The following is a 23,847-nucleotide window of genomic DNA, read 5'->3' on the forward strand; positions in this document are numbered from 1 at the left end:
CTATGTAAGTCACTGATGGAACCCCTTGTGGTCATCTAATGTTGGCTTTTCATCATCCACATTCCAGAAAGACCCAGGATGTCTCTTCCAATCCCATATTTTTGCCTTTTTTTCTCTACAAGCTCTGTGAAGGCTCATTGTAGCCATGAATTTCAGTGTGCAAGCAGCTTCCTACATATTGGCATTTGTACACAGGGGCATTGTCCTCCTGCTGGTTTGACCTCCTGATGCCTCACAGTCATCATCCAGGTGGCTTCAGCATGGGCTTCAGTGAGCACCTTCCTCAGACCTTTGTGGTGTGGGACCCCCATGTTCTGTACCAGCAGGGAATGTTACATGCAAGATGACACTGAAGAGCTACCTAAAATACAATATGGGAAGGAAGGTGTTTGCTTCAGATTCAAATGTTATATTATCCACTTGATTCTTTTTCATGTATTAGAGATATGGGATTTCTAGTGATGAAAAACTTCTACTAGTTCGAAATTCAGATTTGATTAAAAGCCTGCACTTTACCCACTTTATCTGTCTTCCACTTACCTACATTGCAGAACTTTCTCAAATGTGAAGAAAATGGATTAGAGATCTTGAAAAGAGGTTTTCTGATATGATTATTTATTTTCTTCTCTTCTCCATTCTTCCTTTTTTCTATTTGTTTCCTTTTTTCTTTTTTTTTTTTTTCATTTTGTCTCACTCTGGAAAACTAATAGCCATTTCTGGCTACAATAATAATAGCATTTTGAAACTTCAGGCTGAAGATAAATGTTGTAGATACATGAAAAAAGGCTCAGAAGGTGCAACTGGTATTTAACCACAAAAGAAAAAAAGAACACCCTGGGCAATATAACTATAAAACTTTAGAGATGCTTGCATTCTGATTGTCTGAAATGCTAAGTCCAAAATCATTGGGTAAAAATGTACGCTGTGTTTTTAACATGGATTTTGTTCTCACCTCTGTGTTGTGGCTTATCCTGCTCTGCGCTGTCCAGCTCTGCTGTGCTTCTCCTCCATAGCACAGGTGAAATGCTGTTTTTTACCACCAGTCATGTCTTGAAAGCACATTGACCTATTTCCCAAAGTCATCAGTATTTTAGCATGATGGTGGTGGTAGTACCAGGATCATCTTCTTAGAAATATGAAATATTCAGAAGGTATTGCTCATCTCTGCCTAAAGCTCCAAGAAATCATGAGTGTTGATGGGTTGGAATAGGAGCTCTTTGCATGTTCTCCAAAATGTTTATCACAGCAAAGGTTGGCATGCTAGAATTGGGCAACTGGCATGAAAAAAACATTTCACTTTCTTGGGAAAGTGTTATCATTTTGCTGCCTTTTAGAAACTATAGTTGTTTTCTGAATTACAAGTGGTTTGCATAAAGAACATAAATTGCTGTGCTCTTTATCACTGCTTACTGTGTGACAAATATACAGTCCAATTTTTCAAGTGCAGTGTCTTGAAAATGAATGTGTATTTGAAATGAAAACCATTTCAGTACTTGAGCATCCTCCCTCTGGAACAGACTGGATAATAGCACGTTCATCACCTTGGGTTATTTTAATATTTCCTGAAGCCTGCACAAGATGCTTTCTATTTTCTTGTCAAAACACACTGAAAAGAAAATTATTTTTAATAAAGTACAGTAATCACAGTGTGATCACCAAGTGCATCTTCTCTTGTCAGATTGTTTCTTCCTACTTGCAAGGATTTGCAGTTACTTAATGTTAAGGTTCCCAGTGTTGGGAAGAAGAGAATGGAATATTTCATTTCTGACAAAGATCCCTGGGTGATACAAAACATCCTCCTTTGCCTCCTAGAATAATATCACTGTTTAAAATGAGTGCTGGTAGAGTTGGCTGCTGAGAGATTTCATTTCCCCCCTCCTGGTGTTTCTCTGCTGTCTTCCATGGGTGTGGTGCACTGGAAGTGAAGCACCCATAGGTTCTGTTCTGCCTGTCCATAAATGCCTGCTGGAATGCCATGCCAGATTCCAGCCTTGAGAGATGCAGGACAGTATTAATGTTCATTTCTAACTATCCACAGGAGCTGGAATTAGTATCATAGTTACTTAGGTTATGTGCTTTTTTGGTGAACAGCTGGTGGATAGCTTGCTTAGCTTTCGGTAAACTGAGGTCCAGTACTGGGAAGAGAAAATCAGTTGTTTTACACAGGCACTGGGAGCTTTCAGAAGTAATGGCTGAATGATTTTTTTCCTAAACTGTTTCTCTACACCAGGTTTTTTACTCAAGTCACTCAGGTCTAAAATAAGTGATGGACAAATCTCAAGAGATTTGGTTTCATATCTTACCCAAACATTATCCAAGCTAAGTAAAGCTCTGGAGTCTGCATAACTGAGCATGAAACCTCAGAAGAGCAGACTTTCTCATGAGAGTGTCAGTGTTTCCTGCTGTCTGGAAATACCGAGAAAATAGTCTTTCTTGTGGTATTTTGAAACTTCAGCATCTGGACGTCGCTGTAATCAGAGGAAAGTGAATATGAAAAGTAGCAGTTTAAAAAGCAAACCCTTTTCCAGTCTTGGGTGTAAGGGTTCCTTTCAAGTTTTTCAGGGAAGCTATTAATTCATACTGTAACTCTGGATCTCAAAGCAGGTGATATAAATCTGAAACTGCAAATTCTGGTTATTTTGTTCTGGGCATTGCAAAATATTGTGAGGCACTGAGTGTTTCTCCAGTCAAGGAAAGAAACAGCTATTGTATCCTTCCCTCCCTTTTATATAAATATGTAACTGAGCGCTCCTCTTGCTGTATTTCTTTGGGAGAGCATTCTGCTTTCTTCAGTCACTGCTTCAAGTGTGAAATTTAGCTCAGCTGCAGAACTACAATGACTGTCTCATGCTACAGAAATCTAGTGAAAATAATCTTAATGATCACATTATGCAACTAATGTATTGATAAAAATGTTATGGTGGTAAATAACTGTAATGTTGAATCTTGCATAGGTTTATAGGCAATTGTAGATGTGAACTATCCCTGTATTTAAAAATAGAGTTACTCTTCATTTTGAATTCTGACAGTGAATCAATGGGACTTGAGGAGAGATTTACTTTGAAAGTGAAAGATGGAAAAGTGTGTTTATCTCTTGTTCTTCTGACACTGCGAGATTTACAATGCTTTTTATTTGGTCAGTCCATATTTAGTAACTTGAGCAATGAATTTTCCATAATTAGTTTTGTGTGATTAATCCAAGTTTGCGCTGTTAGCAAATACTAGGAAATATTTCTCAACTTCCCTCTGTTTATTTTCACCAAGATTTTTGTTCTTTGACAGGTCCTCACAAAGTCTTAGGTCTCTCTGTGCTGGTGACATGCTGCAATTAGGGTTACCCATAAGTATTCATGCACATTAGTTTCACTTTTAAGGCCCCAAACATTTGTCATATTGTTAGGGATAAACAAATTGTGTTCTGCCATTTGCAAAATCTGAATTTTTATGGCTGTGTTTGTGCTCTTTCTAGGATTTTCTTCAGTTTGCCAGTCTTTGGGGTTCTGAATTGCCAGGAATGCAGTGTAAATTGAGAGAGGGTACTCAAGTGCAATACTGTTTTCTTGATAGGTGTATTTGCTAAATTCATAACTTCTTATGCCTCTCCCCCTCAGAGTTGTGATTGCAAGAATCTTTCACAAAAAGCTTTTGTCAGTTTTGAGATCTGCTTCTGTTCCTTCAGAGACTAAGGTTTTGGAAGCAGGAAGTTCCAGAAAAATAGACATGAATATGCATATACATATAGTTAGTTACTTGTTGTATAAGTACTTCTTTCCCACATAGCAAAATTTTGTAGGTGTCTTTGTACTGTTTCCTTCACTTATCAGAGACTGACAAAAATAATTTAGAAGCAGTTTAAAATACATTTAAAGATCATCATGAGTTTCATACTTCAGTTTTGCATTAAAGTAGTATCATTAGTTACTCAGTGCAATTAATAATAACCTGTATTCGTATGCACTCTGCTTAATTCAAAGTAATTGAATGTTCAAATTAAGAATGTGTTTGCAAAGAGATCTCTAAAAATTCTGTTAGTGCTGGTTTTCTGCATTTTTCTTGTTATAAAGGGAATTCAAATAATGCAAGAAGCAAAATAAATCACTGCAGAAACATAATCAAAGTGACAGTTTTGTGCTGTATTTCCATATCAAGCTAAAACAAACAAAAAAAAATCAGCTATACTTAACAATGTAGGTGCATCTCTGGGGAGTGATCTGAAATGAAGGGACTATCTTTTCTTTCTTGCATTTAAGAGTCTTCACTTCCAATTATTTTTCTAACTATATATTAGCTGTTTTAATTAAAAGGTGATGATTCACCACTTTCTAGCCACTGAGAACATTTTTATAAAGTAGAGATTTAAAAATAGTAATGATGTAGGCTATTTTACTATTACTCTGAGCATTTGGAGCCGTAGGAATATTTTAGCACAATTCGAACACTGAAAGAAAAAGCTGTTTTCGGTAATTTCGTGTTCAAGGGTGATTCAACCTCTCTGCTTGCTAACTCTAATTTTCCAAGGCTTATAAAACTTTTATTTGATTCTTTATCTGAGCATAAAACAATGTCTGAAAATTGCATAGTAAATTACTAGATAATCACTTCTTTTGCAGACTGATTGTCAGAACAAATACTGCCTTTTAAGAGACACTCTAAATAAGTGCTGGGCAAAAATGAACTTGAAAACTCAAATTAACTTAGGCTTTTGTGAAATCCTAGTGGTTTCTTCTAAGTGTGAAGGAGAAACATGTCTGATAATTATATTATCTTTGATTATATTATTTGCTTAGCTGTGTATTCATACTAGTGTTTGTGTCAAAACTTCATGCTTGTGTCTTGAAAGGTATGCATATATATGTATAGATATGTGGAGGTGTTATCATAAAGTTAAGGTATTTGTGATAAATATATTCTGTTTAATGGTTTCTTAATTCATCAAGTAGTTTTGACTGCTGCCTCTTCCCTAGGCTAGTATTCCTCTCCCTTATCACATCTCCTTGGTGGGTGGGGAGGGGTGTAATTTCCAGTCTCTAAGTAATGTTAGCAGAAACATTGGTGAAAAAAGCAAGCACTGTCTTGAAATTACTTTAGCCTCCTTTTTTGTCCAAACAACCTCTATACTCCTTGAAGACCCAACCTGTATGATATGCTCAGTCTTCTCTGTTCTGGATTTCAGATCTAATATATTGAATTCTAGATGGTCAGAAAGAGGGGCTGGGAACTTTTTTTACATTAAAAAATATGCTGGTGGCAAGCACAGTTCCAAATGGTCTGGTGCATCAGACCTAGGAAAAAAAAGTTTAGGTATAGTGGAATTGTAATTATGCATAGGCAAATCTGTGTTCATATTTTAAAAAATTCTCCACTACTATGTAATATTATACAAAATTTACATGTCTTATGGTGCCAAAAGGAGTTGTTGTGACCAAGTCAAGCTCTCCAATGTGGGAAAATGTCAAAGCTGGAGTTCCTTCTTTGCCACAACTTCCCTTGAACGCCCACGTCAGTCCCTAGTACAGAGGGCCTGGCAGGAGTAAGGGCTGCTGGGACAGTCAGCCTTTTCCATCTGTCAGGAAGGAAGCGAAGATGTTAACGTCCAGAAACCAACCATTAACTCTTTTGATGAAGTGAGTTTGTTGGCATCAGTGGAACCAGAAGAGCTCCTCAGTATGTGTGAGCTCCCCATCAATGTATTTAGGTGCTTTCAAGGTTAGTGAGCCAGGAACACTGGCTGAATTAGTGCCCAGACTCCATGCCTATTTCCTGGCTGGATGGCTCAGGTCTCTGTCTCTTGTCTCTGCTTGTGTGGATGTATGGGAGGCAGAAAACAGAGTGTTTGAATTTAAGTGATTCAAAGCAGCACCTGGTCAGAGGTCAGATGTGGTGTTTGTCCCTGTGTCAGGGTCAGGCTCAGAGCTCACCATCCCCAGCTTATCTTTCCTCATTTGTCATGGCTTCCCCTTTCTCAGCCGCCTGCCAGAGGTTCCTGTCTTTGCAGAGCTCCATCTCAGCAACGTACCAGGGCACTCCACTCCTCACTTTTAGGAAACCACTCTTCTCCTGCTCTTTGGCCTTTTTTTCATTTTATTTTGACCCTGGGTGATCAGGTGGCTGCCAGGCTGTGGCTTGGCTGCATGTTACCCTTTCAAACCCACTGGTGGTTGCGGGGACGTGGGTGGGCCAGTTCTGGGGGCAGTGCCAGCAGGAAGGATGGAGGCTCTGCAGGGACCTGAAGCTGTGCAGTCAGCACAGGAGGGAGGCAGGGCAGGCTGGTGTGGTGCAGATTAGTTCAGCAGCCATGGCAGCTCCCTTTCCCACAGCAACAGCAATGACGACAGAGCATCTTCCATGCAGAAAAGCACCTTGGTGTGCTAGCTGTGAGCACTAACTGGGGGTCAAGTGCCAGGATACCCCGAAACTGCTGTTCCCCTGAACTCTGAGTAACTAATGCTGCTTTCAGCAGTGACTGAGGAGCTGCCTCAATGCTCCAAGAAGGCAGCAAGGCTCTCATTCCTGTCACTACACCAGCGGAGCTCCCTGGAGGTGAAGTGTAAAGCCTGTGTGTGCCAGGAGAAGCTCACCTTTGCTCTGTGCCACTGTCCAGCACTTCACAAGAATTATGGGAACCTCAAGTGGCAGGCAGTCCCTTAAATTACTTGGCATTACCCCTAAGTACCCAATCCATCAGGGCAATTCAGAGTTTGATGTCTAAGAGCCCTACACACCTGCAATTACTTAAATCCACCAAATTGAACCCGTAGGTATTTGCAGGCACAAAAATGTTGGCATAAAATTAGAGGCCATTTCCTAAAACCTGTGCCGAAATTTTGATGATATACTGTATGAGGGGTTGTTATTTTGAAATGGATTTGTGGAAAGCAATTGAAAATCTCCAGGCATCCCATCTGTGTTTAAAGTAACAACAATAACAAAACTTTAAATTAGCATAGGAGATTTAAGACATTTCAGGAAAACATTGATTAAATCTGCCAATGAAATGAACGTGTTTGGCGAGTGACCTAATTAGTGTATGCTTGGTTCTTTTTCACTGCACTGCTTACCACTAATTGCTGTTCTGCTGGTCTTCTCCTGACAAGTAAGAAAAAACAAGGATGAGGGATTTGTTGAGGAAATAGTGACATTCAGTTTTAATTCATTTGAACCTGCTGCCAAGCTTAATTATGGAACTGAGAAACTGAGACCGGGAGGCCCCCAGCCATTTAGGTTATAGGAGACGGAGATGTTTAGTGTCTGCCAGTGTATTTGGGTAGCACTTATTGCAGCTAGCTATAAACTTGAGTTTGCTGATGCTTAGCTGTTTTCTTTCCCCCACAGGTAAAAAAAAAACCCCACACTGGTTTTATTTTTAAAATTTAATTATTTAGCCCTAATGGCATCAGGCCAGTACAAAATTACAGGCACTGTATTTCTTAAAAGGAAGGTTTAACAATTATTCTAGATAGTCTTGTCCTGGGTTTCTTTTTGTGTGTGCTTGCATGTAGGAACTTGTAATATGTCATTCTACAAAAAAACCTCAAGATCCTGGAGGACTTGTAGCATTGGAGTACCAAAGTCACCCTCAGTGTAAGTACACTTGAGGTGAAGGGTTCATGTTAGTGATAAGTTCAATTCCCATCCCTCAAAGCAGCAGGGGACAACACAGCTTTCCCTATTTCTGTTTGGAGTTCTTAAAGGAAAATGTCAGGATGCTTCAGAAAAAAAGAGGAAATAGTTTTGGTTTTGGTTTCCTGTGGTGGTGAAGGATTCTTGTGAGCACAGTCTGAAGGTCCTGGTTTAGAATCTGAGTTCATTTTTCATGTTCTGCATAAAAACTGGGGGAAAGAAATGTATAATCCATTGACCAGAATGTTTACAAGGCAGTGAACACACAATAAAAATGCAGGGGAGAGAGAAGAAAAGAAAAAAAAAAAGCTGTGGAATTTGAGTCTAGCAGAGGGACAGTCTGGTGGGGCTTGCACTTGTTTTTAAAGGAGGAAAAAGAAATGTGTTTTCTTAGAGCAGCATCTGATTGGCAGACCCTGATCTGAATTTCATCCCAGGGGATGATTCCAACCATTTTCCTACCTCTTCCCAGGAGAAACCAGGGAAGAGAATAGGGATCGATGCTGGAGCAGCCAAACCCAGCCACAGTGCACCTGCCAGGGGCAGCCACAGCAGCCCAGTTCTGCTGGCGGGGAGCACAACCCACTTCGGCCACAGCCTGGACAGGAGGGAAGGACTCAGCACAGGGAGTCTGGGGCTTCATTTGCACTTTGGAGAACACTGGAGACGATGTTCCGGTATCCAGTTTTAGCTTTTGTGGGGGCTAAACTTCACCCACCCAGACAAGTATATTAAAAAAAACAACAAACCAACAACAAAAAACCCCAAACACATAAAAACCCAAACAGAAAAACCAACACTATTTAGTTAGTGCCCAAGACACAAAAAATGAAGTGAGATTATAAACAAATGAAATATTTCAGTGTAGGTCACTAACATGGACTATAATCACCTACGTGGAAGAACGGAAACTGTAGAGAAAGGCATCATGCCTGGTTTTCTGTTATATAGCATTGCAGGGTTCTTGTAAGGATACTTGAATGCTGAAACAGCCTGGGAACTTGGCTTCCCTTGCGGCAGATTGATGTTCTTTGGACGGGTTTCCAGCCATGGAGTGATTTTGTCCTGATGTTCTGTGTGTGGTGGAGAGATGTGTCAGGAGGGGGGAGGGCTAGAAAAAGATACTTGGAATGGAAATGAGCTTGAGGGAAGGAAAAAGAACAGCTTTGCAGTGAGACTGGGAGTAGTAATACTAGAATGCATAATGGGCAGCAAAAGATGTAGGGTTTTTTGTCTCGAGACTCCACTGGATTTCTGATATGGTCATAGAGCCCTTTGTCTCCACTGAAACAATTCTTAGAAGATATTAATGGTTTTAGATATTATGGACTAATGTTACTCTTCAATGATTTATTATGCTAGATATACCTGATATCTATGATACAACACTGGAATATTCTTACACATTCTGTTTTTTATTTATGAGCAAAACTAACTTAGATGTGAATAATTACTGTGCTGTCTAGAAAGTCAGATTAAAAATAAATTCCTTTCTATTCCTTCAGGCATGAAACCTGCACTGTACGCAGGTGCTAAATATAAAAATCTAACTCTATTACCTGTTTTTTATGACAATGTTAAAATTACTTTTGCCCTTTTACCTCCTAATTGTTGGGCATAGAAATGGTGAAAAATAAAACACAATTTCGTTTCCTTAGAAGACCACCTCACTGTCCTAAAAAGTCATTTTCTCAGTGTTTGATCCAAGCCATCCCTTCACTTCCCAAGATGTTTCAGATTTCCCATTTGACAGCTCTGGCTTCTTGTCAGGATCTCTCATATAGGAAATTGGAAGTTACATCTAATTGTATCTCCTTCTTCCTCCCAGAAGTTTCTCTTCCAGAGGGCAAAGGCTTCCAGGGAGGACTTTTGCTCTTTTGTAGCAAGTTTTTTAGTTCAAAGCAGCATCAACTTTACTGCTGCTCTGCAATGAGAAGAGAGCTTGGATAGCACTGCAAAGGAAAATGAGATGTAGGACAAGCTGATTTTAAAATGGCTTGCAGTAAAAAGGGAAAATCAAATGAAGGAATCAGAGAAGGTCAAACACTCCTCACATCCCCAAGTTGATCAAACTTTAGTGTTTATTAGATTTGTTATCACAGTGTCCCTCAGTCTGTCAGTGTCTGTATTGCAGTGTCCCTCAATCTGCAGTAATGCCCTATCAAAAAAAAACCACAACTCCCCAGTCCTCCCCATGAAAAGAAACTCCCCACCAAACAAACAAAATAGAAAATTGAGCAAAGAAAAGAAAAGAAAGGTTCCGATCTTGACTTTGTTACAGAATAGTGCTGTTCATGCTCCTTAAGTCAGCAATTTCTTTAATAATTTTGTGTTTCTTTTTTCTTATTTGTTTTAGTTTTCTTTAAACTTTGTGGATGAGATTTAAACCAAGAAACAAAAACGTCCATGTACACAAAATTCTTTCATGATTGGACATTGTGCAATGTATGCATACCAAAATAATAATAGAGATGTTTGTAATTTCAGGGGCAAGGTGATAACAAGCACATAATCTTATACCTAGATTTGGTGTAGAGAGGATGGCAATGAAATTTCGCAGGAGCAGGAAAAAAGGCTGGGAAAAGAAATACAAATGGATACAGCAGGAAATCATATCTGTGGTTGCCTCCTGTAGGATGTGTATTGACCTAGTAAGTGGAGATGTCTGCAAAGAATCTATAAATATGCTTGAGCTAATATTATTAAAGCTTTCAGGTGGTTCAGTTTCATCCATATGGCTTTTCAGGGAGATGCCAAAGATGTGGCCCTTGGCCATAGCTTGTCTGAGCAGCACATACCTACCTGCACTGTAATTGCTTAATAAGATGTAGGGGTTTTCCCTGGATGGCTTGTGAAATATATGCAGCTGCCTAAATAGGTTCTTGGTGAGATTTTTAGATCTTCCTAATTCAGTTGAAATCTTTATGAGCAAGACATTTGAATGCTGTTGAAGGTCATGGAGAGCTCAGTGCTTTAAAAGTTGTGAAAAGTCAACTCCTTGCTTTCTTACCCCTGCCTTATGTCTTTAGGAAAATAAAAATAGTTTCAGAGTTTTTACTATCCATTAGGGGCATAACAGCACTGGGCTTCCTTGAACATACCAGTGTTGCTGGCTAAAGGAAGAAGAAAATGGAGAGGGAGGAAGAGAAGATAGGAAGTGACTGGCTGATTAATATACTAAACTAATGCAAATACTGGGAGTAAGAAAGCCACTTAAAAGCAGATGATTATCCCTTGCCAATCCCTAAGATCTAACTCTAAGCTGTTGTTCAGATGATACCCCAAAGCAATTCCTGGCAGAGATCTGTCCATTGTTCCAGCAGAGAGAGCAGGGAGATGAAAGGGATGTGGTTTAACCAAAGCTGAGACATTGCTATCTCGCTATCTTCCAGAGCTATCTGGCAGTTGCCTGTAGAGCACACATTGGGATTTTTCCCTGAACTGGTCCCACCTGCTGGAAGGCTGCTCCCCCTGCCCCTGCACACATGGCCCCAGACTGCCACACAGACTTGTTGCCCTCCTTTTCTGAAGCTTAGTCTTTGTATGGCTTTAAAGGACAGGAGAAAGATTGTTTTCTCCTGAAACCAGGCACTTCAAGCTGTGGCTTTGTATCCCAGGAAGGTCCATAATGTTACCTTCTTTCGTGGAAGAGATGGGGCAGGACTCCAGAGCACTGAGTGTGTGTGCCCTTCTGCACACATTAAAGGTGCTGCTAGGCACCTTTAATCTGTTAGGACAGACAAAGACCTTCCTACAATGCCTCCTCTGCTTCATATCTTTTGGCACTTTGAAGCTTCAGGTCACTGCATTCCCTTAAACCCCACTAGGTTCAGGAGAAAAGATGTGGCAAATAGAGTTGTGGTGGCAGTGTTACTGCAAAATTATGAGACAGTGTGAAAGATTGGAAAGATTTTCCTTCTTTATGAAAAGAAAATCTTTATCTGTGCTCATACACGTGGATAATACTGAAAATCTGTATTTATCTGTTTATTTTCCAGGTTATGGTTTTGTAGATTTTGACAGTCCCGCAGCAGCACAGAAAGCAGTAGCATCTCTCAAAGCAAATGGCGTGCAGGCGCAGATGGCAAAGGTAAGAAGAACTATGTCATTGCAGGTTTATTTCAGCTGTTGGGTTAAATTTCCAAGGGTTTGTTTTGCTCCTGTTTTTCTCAAGGTTTTGGATTGCTTATTCCAAAGATTCTTTCATCCTTTGGCTCCAGTGTCGTGTTCATCCCGTGGTTTATCTGTGTTCTTGAGAGCTGTGTCTCATGTAATGGGCTCTGCTCTGACTCTCTCTGTCCCCCTGTTTGGAGAGGGTTGTAAGACAGAGCTCCGAAGTGGAAGAGCATTGGAAATGCCTTTTGCTAAGTACTAGGTGAAAGAGTTGCCTTTTCTTTACCTTGAACTCATCTTCATTTGGTTCCTTTGCTTTGGAAAGTTACGCTTTTCTGATGTGGCTGGTGGGCTTCTCTGAAGGAATGATTGACTGAGCATAAGGAAAATCTGGTTGATCTGCCTAGGTTTGGCTTCTGCTTGTTGAGGTTTTTTATTTATTTTGAGGATGTAAATGAAAGTGTTGAAGTTTGCTGAAGGAATAGTTGCTAAAGGTCTGGAGGAGATTGACATCTGTTCACAGAGGCTGCAGGAGCTGTACCAAGAACAGTGAGCTCAGTCAGTCTGGTCTTGGTATTGTCCTTTGTCCCCGGCAAAGGGGTTGATGGTGAGACAGGAATAATAGTAATAATCATGGTGTGGTCCAGCTTTTGCCTTTCTGAAGGTGGAATAAAGTGTCTTTGGGCTCTAGACTGTGTCAGCCAGCAAAAATAGCTTTTGCTTTCTACTTAAAAATGTCTTGCCTGAGAATCTCAAAAAGCACTTAATATTGTCTGATTTAGTCTCTCTAGAAATGATGCTGTCCTAGAACCTAAAACAGTGAAAGCAAGCAAAAAACGAGGGAAATCTGGAAATCAACTAATAAACAACCATCAGATTTGAAGATTTCCACTTAAAGGAATGTTGGTTGTATAAACCTTTGCTTTTCAGTGATGTCTTAGTAAAAACATAGTTTTGTTTTGATGTGTGTTTTTTTAAAATTATTATTTTATTTTAGGGAGAAAAGTAATTGCTGTTAAGTGAGGTTCTTTTGCCTTCTACTGAATTGCACACTGTGTGCCTGAAAGAAACTGGATGTCAACGATGGATTTTTGTTTAACAGTGCCCCACAATGCAAGCTAGGCTGTTTTATTGGTTCTTAGTTTTTATTGACACATGGTGATAAAAAATATTTGCTTCAAATGGGTAAAAGATGGCAAGCAGAAGAATGTGAACTTCTGCTAAGGGTTGTGCTATTTTATTTCTCAGATATACAGCAGCTCCTTGTTAAAATACAGGCAATTTGATGCATTAGTCAAGCTGTGGAAAAGAAACCAAAGACAGGAGATATGTTTTGTTCCAATGATTTATATCAAATAGCCCTTTCTAGAAAGGAGTAAATCTATATAAATCTGTAAAAAATCTAAATCCATATAAAATTGTACAGTTATGGATTTAAAATTACAGATTTAAAGATAGGATTGAAAGATAAATCTATGCTTGAGGTTGTCAGGATTCAGAACAATGAACAATTGCAGTACTTAAATTCGTGGAAACACCAGAAAAGATGGTGACTTAAAACGTTGTGGTTTGGATTGTCCAATATTTAGGGACTAAAAGCAAAGCCTGATGTTTTCAGAGTGGGAAGAGCTGCACCAGCCCTTGGTTGGTTTGTTTTCTGGGGAACCTGTGGCAGGAGTAGTTTTTTGCCCTGTGAGATTTTGAGGCGGTTGGTGAGTGCAGATTTGTTTGCATAAGACTGACTGTATTTTTATTATTTAGCCATGGTGCCTGGAATCTCAGATAGATTCTTTTGAGTGTGTTTGATAGCTCAAGATAAATATACAACTGACTTTTCTTATCTCTGAAAAAATCTAAGTATTTAGAAAAATGAGGTTTCAAAGGAAATTGAGATGACTCCACACAAAGTACCTCACACTGCTGAGAAGGCAGGAGCCTGGGAAAGCAAATCCATTGGAGAAACATGTTAGTTCTTGCATATGTTGGAAGCCAAGTTGCATAACAGGACTGAAAGACAGCATTACCTGCCAGTGTCTGAATTAACAGTGAGGGCTCAGAAGAGGTCTGAGGAAAGGGGCAGAACAATTATTTAACCTGCATTTCTGGAAGTTTATCCAGAGCAGTTTCAATTCAAGAGCTGCTCCCAATTAAAATCAAAATAAAAAAAGTTAAGTCTGAAGAAATTCCCTAAAGTTTTATGTGCCATGCTTTCATAGTATCAGTGTCTCCTTTCACTCTGCATTGCAAAGCAGTGAAACTGCCCTGTATAGAGGCCAGAGAGGAGACAGACTGTAACCTGTGTTCAGCAAGTGTCAAAAAATCTCAGTCCAACTGTGGATGCTTTTGAGTAAAGGTGAAGAGGCATTGGCCAACTCTTTCTATGTGCTGGCCTTCTTCAGTAGTGAGAGAAAATATGCTGAAGTGTCGGTATTGTCTGTGATGTTTTCCTGGAGAGAGCTCTTGCTCGGAAAGAGTGGTTCTTTCTCAGTTTTAACACAATATAATTTTTCTCATAGAAATCCAGGAATCTTCTTTGAAAAACAAAACGCAGAACTGAACCCCTGTCCATGTTGGCTAGCAGAAGTATCTTGTGGATTCTTGAGTAAAATATACTCATTTTATCGATGCTAAAATACAGCCGCCTCCCTCTTTTTTTATAGAATTTGGACAGCATTTTGGCTGATTTTGTTTTAGAGTGCTGCCTCTGGAAGAAGGTTAAACTCTGGTGGATTGATGCTCCAAGTCCCATCAGTATTGGAAGACTTGTTCTGTCGAGGCTAATACACCCCATAAACCAACAAAGGGAAAAAAACCCAACTGTTAAACATGTCTGAATTTCTCTTTTTTGTTCTGGTTTGAAGCAGGCGGGTGAGGATTTGGCTGAGGGAGAGGAACAGCAGTAGTATGCCTGCAGAGGTAGTGGTGGCAGCTGAGGAGATGAGGTCTCATGTGGCCAGCTTGGTGGGGCAAGGACCCACACAACCTCCCACCCACAGGAGAGTTGTGCAAGGCTCTTGCACTCAGGTGTTGTCACCTGGCTTCTGTTGCATTTATCTCTCAGAGGTACATGAACCAGGAGTTCTGACCACTTCTGCTGTCCTGTGTTCACCTAAGTTGTCCATCTTTTTCAAAAGTGCTTATTAAGCATTTCATTTATTGATCCCTCAGCTATGCAGCTGCTGAGGGATGTTTTCCTAGCTGACCTGGCTTATTTTGCTGTGTGCTTCCTGCGTGCCTTTGGACATGCAGATTCATTTGTGTATATGTAGTACCTGCTTGGTCAGGCTCATATGGTCCAGGTGTTTTTTTGGGCTTGTCTTCTTACTAAAAATGGCATGACTGATATGCCTCTGGATAATATCACAGGAATTATTGATTTGGTTGTCCCTTTATGCTAGGGCCTACAGAAACATGACAGGAAAAAAAACATTGCTTATGTGCATGATTTATATATCAGTTTAGGTTTTTTCCAGATGCTCCTTTCCTGCATTTCCTAGAAAAATATTATAGACAGAATATGGAAAATTAATAAGAAGAATCTTAGTAATACGGGAGTTGGCTCAGACAAGTAGGCAAAGAAACCTAGTACACATGAAAAATGTATCAGTGTTCTAATAAAATCTGTAGACACATCTATTCTTGGGATTTGCAATAGTCCTTCACCCAAAATTGCACATTCATGAGGACACTTCTTAATCTACTTTATATGTAAGTTTTAATGATGCCAAGGAGTCTAAATCACCTGAAAAATCAATAGACGTCTGCTGTCTAAATTAATTTGAGCTTCTGAGCTTGTGTCAGCTTGCAGTTGAACTATGCAATCAGTTTATTACTTCACAGACATTTGGGGTCTTCTCTACCATTTTTTATTTCCAGTTCTAGTCTGCTGTAAGACTGCATAATGTGAAGGTTCAGGCAAAGGTAGGTTCTTGCAGAGTATCTAATAGCTTCTTTAATACCTAGCAGCCCATCTAGAGTGTTGAAACAAATGCATTCACAAAGGAAGGGATTTTAGTCCTCCTTTTATAAAGATTAAAAATGTATTTGATCTTGTGTATCTTCTCTGGGTTTTCCTTTTATACGTATAATGCATTTAGACATCCTCAAGACCTGCATGAAAAATGCGGATATTGAAGGAATATTTAATTAGCACTGGCAGTTGTCTAAGTCCAAGGAATCATTTCTTGACTACTCTGCTGCAGTAATTGCCATCCAGAGAGTACACTGCAGGAACTGGTTCTGAGAAAGGGCTGTGCCAGTAGGCTCTGATGTGTTTTCCTCCACAAGGGAATTGCAGAAAGTGATTTTGCTTCTTCTGTGATATTTTTCTCATCTTTCCATCATGCAGAAGCTTAAATACAGGGAGTAATCATCATCTAGGTGAAAGAAAAAGGCAACTATTTCCCACAAAACAGAGCCAAGCACAAGATCTTCTAAAGAGGAACAGAGAGCTGGTTGATGTATAGTTAAATAGGCAGATTTTCTAAAAGAACCCAGGAAAAGGAAATCCCAGAGAAGAAAAATCTTATTTATTTTCCAGGCTTTTGCGTAGGTTTTATGCATTGCTCTGGTATGAGTCAGCTGACCAAATAAGTTCATTCTGTCTGCTTATTTTTTCAGCTTCATATTCTCTTATTTTTAAATTACTTCCCCTTTTCTTCCTCTGTTAGACACCAGTACTCTAATGGGCTGATCCCTGTAATAGAAAAACCTGATGAAAACCCTTATTTCCAATATTTTTTTAACCTATTTTAGTGAAAAGTTTTGTTTGTTTTTGCAGTTTAAAAATTCATGAAAATAATAAGAGTGCTGTCCATACAAAATATTAAATATGGAAAAATGTCTGCAAATTTTAGCTAACAAAACCTCAGGATACTGGTTGGTCAAATTTTTTGATAATATTTTGGTTAACACCTCTACTGACTGAGCTAACCTTCCTTTTGAAACCAGAGTGGTATTGTAGGAGTTTTAGAGCTCAATATTGAAATTGTCAGGCTTTGTTTTACTCCTGTGCTTTAACTATCGGATACCCCATCTCCAGGGAACTGTTCCATGAAGTCTGACATTTGTATCAGTGATTTATAAAACACTGTTTTCATTTGCTGCTGGGGCAGGAGCTGGTGCCTCTGGAAACCTCTCCATGCTCAGCAGTGTAGGAGAAGCTGAGAACATGGCTGTGCTGGCCACCTTCCACGGCGTTTCTGAATGAATTGCACAGCCAGGCGTGGGCTGCTGCTGCTGCAACTGTTGTCAGAGGCGTTTGGCACAGCTCTTGTACGTGTGTGGAGCTCTCCTCTCATCTTCCACAAATGTGCACCCCCTCTCCCTGTGCTTTTGTACAGCCCATACTGGCTGACCAATACTTACCTGGATCGGTAACAGTCCTGGGTTCAATGAAAATGAAAAGTTACAGCTGGAAAGAAATGTGAGGTAGTTCAGTTAAGATTTGGAAATTACGCATGCAAATGTCTCTCTCCTTTGATTTCTTTTACTAAGTCAGCCATACCAAAGGTGTCCTGCAGAAGCACTAACTGGAAGTTTCAAGTTTCATGTACTGCTGCTTATCAAATTCATGCTGTCCTCATTCTCTCTTGACTGCTTACCTTTGTTTTTCATAAATTGTCTTTTACTCTTGGGATGGGGAATCATAGTTTCCCAGATGGAGTTGGACTTTAAGTTTTGCAAATAGAGGATATTTTTCCATTTCTTAAATGGAAAAAGCATTGTTAAAGCAAGAGCATTTGCAAGATGCTAAATTATTTGTTGGTATGAGGTTTTATATAAAATTTTCTTAGGAAGATATGCCTTTCAAAACCTTGAAGGGGTTTTTTGTTGTTGTTGTTGTTTGTTGTTTTGGGGTTTTTGTTGTTGGGGTTTTTTTGTTGTTATTGTTTTGGGGTTTTTTTGTTTGTTTGGTTTTGCTGTTGTTTTTGGGCAGGGAGGGATTGTGGGTTTGTTTTTTCCCCCAGATGAAGCACTGTCTAAATTCCGGATTTGAATCACAGATGTGCTAGCAAAGGGATAACTTTAAATTTCAAAAATCTGCAGTAATGGATGACAGTGTCCTATGAGCATCCTAGACAATCAAGACTAAAGCAATGAGTGGCTTTGCACAGTGATAGATTGGGGTGGTAGTAAAGATACATGACATTAATGGAAGGACTTCCTAGTCTTATCCAACCTTGAAAATTTTATGCTTCTACCTGAGAACTGTATGGTAGCCAGTATTGAAATGATCTTAAGTTCCTTTTCCTGCTTTTAGATGTGTATTTATAGCCAATATAGAATGCATTAGCTTGAGCCATTCTTGAAAGAATATCAAGTTATCCTAGGGGTACTAAAATCCAGCAGTCCTTTCACATTGCATGTGTTGCTCCTAAAAACATGTAGATCAGCATGAAGGAGGGTATGCACATCAACAGTGTTTGAACCACACCTGCCAAATTTATAAACAATAATTTCTTTGGGGGTTTTCAGAAGTGCTTAACTTGACATAATTCTACTGTCTGAAAGTGCATGGAACTTTACTGTTGGCCAGTTGAGAGGAATTAGGTCAGTACTATGTTCCTTTGTTCCCAAAAATTGTAACTCAGCATCTTTCTTAACCGCTAAGTTAGCTTAGAAAATCTTACAGCACACACAGTCGTGTTTATTTTCTAGCTATCACCTCAGATAGACCTGGCCATGGTATTTTCCTTCCCTTTTCAAGTGCTGCTTTAGTTTCTAGATTTACTTGATATTTTTTTCATACTGTAACTTCATCTAACATTAAAACATTCTTCTGCCTTTGAAAATTAAAATGCAAACAATCAGTAAATATATCCACCTCCATACTATTAATGCCTTGCACCACAGAACAGATGCTGAAAGTGAAAAATGTAGCCAACTTTTAGGCTGAAGAATAGTGGAATTACTGGGTTCTTTTCGGGTTATGAACTTCAGCCAAGCAAGAGTTGGCCTTTTTTCATAAATACACATTGTTCTTGACTTTCCTCTGACTTGGAACACATTTGAATTGGTAATAATACAGCTGAAATCCACAGAGCTTTGGCAATCTAGGCTGGGGAGAAGAATGGGGCTCCCTATCTTTAGCACTCACATAGCTATACATCTTGGAAGCTCTTACACACTCTTTGCAAACCCTTTATGTTTGCAGAACAGGAAATCTGAGTCCTGCAAATGAGTTAAACACTGGAGTCAGATTAATTCTTTTTTGCCTCCACACTCAGGAAACTCCAAACGCCCCACGGAGGAGTTATCCGACCACAACTATGCAGCTTGGGAATCTGCAGCTCAGACTGAGCAGAACTATGTTCTAAATTCAGTAAGCACAGCTTTACTCACCAGGAAAAAACCCAGCACACGCTGAAATGATCAAAAAACTGTGGTTTTAGAAAATATTACTGTGGTAGAAAATGGACATAGCCTTCCTTTCAGTGACATATCATTTAATTATGTTCTTCTGTAGATCAGCCTGAGGACAATGCTTTTGTAAGGTGAGAAACAAACATTCATTGTATCTAGCATGATGATTCATGTGACCACCAGCAGGAGGATATGTGCATGCTTTTTGGGGTACCACTTGGTCTGGACTGAGACACAGCTTCAACAAAGCAATACAATTTGTGTGAAAACCAGGCCAGTGTCAGATTATCTGGTTTGGTTTGAAAAGCAGGTGTGCAAACTTCAGTGGCATTTCTTCTGAGTTGATGTGAGTGCCTGTATAGCAGCTCATCAGCCTGGAAATACACAGGTGCACACTCTATCAGTAAACACAAATCTACCAGTAATACGCATAGATATTCCCTGTGCAGCTATGCATCCCCCTCTGAATATCTAAATGTTACTGTATAGTGAATACTCTGCTTGTTATTTCTTTATTAATGACTGTCTCCCATTCAACCGACATGACTGAGTAGTCTGGCTGTAATCTAAATAAATTTTAGTTTAATTTATCATGCATTCACTAATGAATGATAATTTTTGTCACTATATTAGGAAACTCTATTTTTCCTTTGTATAAAAATATGAAAATAGGCTGTGCTCATGATATATACAACATACTGAGTCATAATGGAAGCTCACTGAATTTTTTAGTCCTTTCCCTTTATATATTTGTGCTCAGGAAGGGAGATAATGATGACATGAACAGTTGAATTCTATTTGTAGTCATGATAAATTAGCTTTGATGTGATCAAAATAAATGTAAGAGATATAAAAATGTAAAACTCATTCTGGCCATGTCAGACCAGAATAAAGTTCCTTCTGATATCAGATTTTCTTTCTGATAATGCACTCTAGTGCGTGCCAACAGAGGAGTACAAGAACCAGACAAGCAACTGAGGATACTTCCCCAGAGTAGTCTCTTAGCCTCTAGCAATTTGCAATTTGGGATTTCTTCAGCTTGTATTGAATAGTCATTTGTAGAACTGCCTCCCGATCCCCAAATAAACAATTTATGCTGCCTGTTTTGCATTTAAAATTTTGGCAGCACAACATCCAGCTTTAAAAAATTCTTCAGTTTAACTTCATCTTCTTCAAAGATCCTTCTCCTTTGCTTTCTCTAGACCTGCAACATAGATTGCATTGATTGCTTGCTAATTCTTGTATCGGGAGAGACAGAAGGCTCTTGTTCCCTATGAGGCCTTTTCATTGCACTTACGATTTTATAAAATGCAATCATAACTTCCTTTAATCCCTGTTCTGTTTCCAGTTTTAAGAAAGATGTGCCAGGATGTGCATGCGTCAATAAGGATGTGGTTCTTAGAAGCAAGGAGCAGTTGCTAAGTAATGAACGTGAAGCATGTTAAAGTGGCTTTGTAATATGAGAGCAGAGCTGACAGGAAGCTCAGAAGGTCATTTTATATCAATATGTTGGACATGAGGCAAGTATTGCTAATGCTGTGTAGTGCTGCAGCCTGGGAAATGGGAAAATGGACACAGGGAGGAATAGTGCATTTGGCTGGTATCAGGTACTTTGTAAGGTAGTCCTCATTTTGTACAAGGATAAATGCACATATTAGATTAAGCCTAGGAAGATCAATTTTTAAAATAAGAGCTGTCAGCTTTAGAAAAAATGTACCCCAGAAATAATTGAAGTGTTAAAAAAATGTAACAGAACTATTCCTTTAAAGCAGTAAGTGAAGAGAAGTATAACCCCAAGTACGAGGACATGTGTTCAGTGTGTCAAAAGGAAATATATCCAACTCCCCCCATCTCTGTATAAATAAGGCATTATAAATAACTGCCTTAAAGTCTGGAATTGTTTGGTCACAGCTTTCCTTAAATATTAGATCAAATTAATATCTGTCATATTGATGAACAATACCTGAAACTGATGCCACCAATGGATCAATATCTGGCTAATTCTGTCAGTGGGCTTGAGGACTTTATCTTTGCCAGGGGCTACTGACGCACCCCTGTGCATTCTGTCTTGCACCCACTGCTTGGGCATGATGTGACCAGCAATGCTGCAGCACATGCCTTTATATCTAAACCCAGGAAAGGACTGCAGCAAATGTCATGCTGTACAATGAATCCTTATTTAGGAGAGATTTATGTTCATAGTCTTCTTTCTTGAGAGCTCATGGTAGAAAACGTTAGTCATTTTATTAGTCATAGCTCAAAATGGTGGACACGTAGAAGAACCTAGGGGCTCTAAATTGCCAGTTCCTTCACTGTGTAGGCAGATGGAGTCTTTCTGTGATTCCCAAAAGTATGTACTGAGTACATCTAGGAGATGTACACCTACCAAAGGCACCCCTTACACTGCCTTAATGGAGGTGCAATGGCTATTTCCTCTACTACTCCTCACAACTTTGTGCTCTCAAAAACCACAGAGAACAATGAAAACTTTGATGAAAGCAGCTGTAAAGGCGTTTTTGTACTTGGAAAAATGGGACCTCCCCTGTGTGAACACATGGTTAGAATACGGATATGGTATTTGGTTGGAGGTATATTTTTGCCTTGTTAAAATGGATACAGCTTTGTTTATCTGAGTGCCAGTAAGTAGCAAAGTGGAGAATGTTCAATGATTACCACTTGGCAGTCATCTTCTGTCCTGATATTCTTACCACAATTCAAAAAGGAAAACAGATAGTGAAAAAGATGTTCGTTTCTAGCAAAAAACTTTGGAGTTGGGATAATTAAGGCTTGGAGCTAGAAAACTTGACTTTGAATTCCTCAGAACAAGTGAACATACCTTTTTAGTAGTTGAGACTGAAGTCTGTGTCTCAGACGTCACTTCTTCATGCAACTGAATAATTTTTGCTCTTTAAATTCAGTTGGTAGACAGGTAAAGAAAGAGAAGACACCTTGAAGAAAAAGCTTCCCTATCTTCAAAGGTATCTTTGGCACCTTACTACCCCACTTAGATGATAGATGATGCTGTTCCAGTGCAGCATCACAGTTCTGTCTCTGTGTGTGGACATACGGGGTTTTAGTCTGTGCATGCCTAGTTGATAAGTATTCAAGAAACTATATTTATATCAATGCATGCCCACATTTATGGATGATAATTTAGAAATATTCATGAGAAAATTGTATAGTATAATGAGATTCTCATGAGTAGCGAAAAGTATTGCAGTGGTATTTTTATAATATGGGCTGTTGGAGTATGACTGTTTGCTAGTTATACCTCTGAGCCCTGAAAATAAAATAGTATGTGGGTTTTTAGGCATGTGCTGTAGAAATAGAAAGGGAAATTGGAGGTAAATTAAATCTTGGTCATAATCAGCCAGTATTTTTCCGTCTGTCAGCAAAACCTGGCAAAAAACTCCAAAACAACAACAAAACTGTAAACTCTGAGACGAGATTTAGTGATTTACTGTCTGCTTTAACTGTGCCTATAGCTTGCAGTAGAGCTACACAGCCTCAGGGTTTCCCAGATATTTCCATAACTTATTTGTCCATTTTGCATAAAAGGTTATGATCCCACCATTTATCTAAACATTTTCCTAGTCACCTACTGCAATTATAGCTTGTTATGGAAAGCCAGGACTATCATTTATATGTCTGTGTTGCTATATTATAGTTATGCAGCATAAAGCAGCATGTGGAGTCAGTGAAGTGAGGGTTTTCTCAGTGTCTTAGCTTCCAAAAAATCTTTTCCCTTGCTTAAAAACTGTTCGTCAGTGAAAGGTCACCACTCCTAATAGCATGACCTAATTCACTTCAGCCTGCCTTGCTGCTGCACGGCCCATTGCACATGGTAAAGTCGTGGGTTTGGTAAAGGAGCCAGAACTGATCCGGACCAGGTTGAAGTCTGGCTGTAATGGGGTTGCAGTGGTCTCACTGCCCTGCCCTCTCTCCTGGGGCTGCTGAGCCTAAAGTAATGGAAATGTTTCCCTTTCAGAATAAAGTTTAATTAGCTGAAATACATAATGGCTGTCTTTTGTATGATCAGTCTTCTGGATTTGCTTGAACTCTGGATTTCTGTGTTAAAAAGGAGAGTTGGATGCAGACTCTGCTTTGCTTTCCTTGAAGTTCAAATAATTAGTTTCATCCTGCATGATTACATGGTTGCATACTATTTACTTCTCTTGAGTATATAAGAAATTTCCAAATTGGCCTGCAGGGGTACCTTGAAGAGGCTCAACATTTCATGTCAGTGAGCGATTAGATTAGTTACAAGGGCACCTCTCTGCAATCCTCTAAGTGACTGTTGTACTGGCTCTCTTTGATCCCAAGACATCTGGAAGCCTGGTGCAGACTTATCTAAAGGACGTGGTCTGAAAATGTCCCAGGCACTTTCCTCCTGGGAGGATCATCTAGTACTTTATCTGTTATACTGGGTTTTACTAAAGGTTTATCCATTTCTTTGTTGAGAGGTCCTTTGAATCAGTGTAGTAGCTGAGACCTGAAACACTGAATCAGTGATGGAAACCTCTCACAAACCACAGCACTCTCAAGTCTGGTCTTAGTGATCCATAGATCAGATCAGGCATTGAATAATAGTGTAAGTCTGGCCTTGTTCATCCATAACAATAGCTAGAAATACTATTCGTTGCCTGTTTGCTGGGGGGTTTTTTTGGTTAGTTTATTTTTTTTTTTTGATAACCCATTGTATTGGTCTTTAACTTCATATTGTAGAAGTTTTTTTATAGTGGTATTTGA

General features: G+C 39.3%; 1 protein-coding gene across 10 annotated transcripts in view; it reads left to right on the plus strand.

The window, feature by feature from the left end:
- Positions 1 to 23,847, plus strand: part of RBMS3 (RNA binding motif single stranded interacting protein 3) — a 704,594-nt gene that overhangs the window by 432,638 nt on the left and 248,109 nt on the right. For all 10 annotated transcript variants that reach the window (XM_064415155.1, XM_064415140.1, XM_064415145.1 and 7 more), the window contains one exon: positions 11,619 to 11,710. In XM_064415155.1, coding sequence (XP_064271225.1) covers positions 11,619 to 11,710 — 92 coding nt within the window. The remainder of the gene's footprint in view (positions 1 to 11,618; positions 11,711 to 23,847) is intronic.

The sequence above is a fragment of the Passer domesticus genome, chromosome 1, assembly GCF_036417665.1.
Source record: "Passer domesticus isolate bPasDom1 chromosome 1, bPasDom1.hap1, whole genome shotgun sequence".
NCBI lineage: Eukaryota > Metazoa > Chordata > Aves > Passeriformes > Passeridae > Passer > Passer domesticus.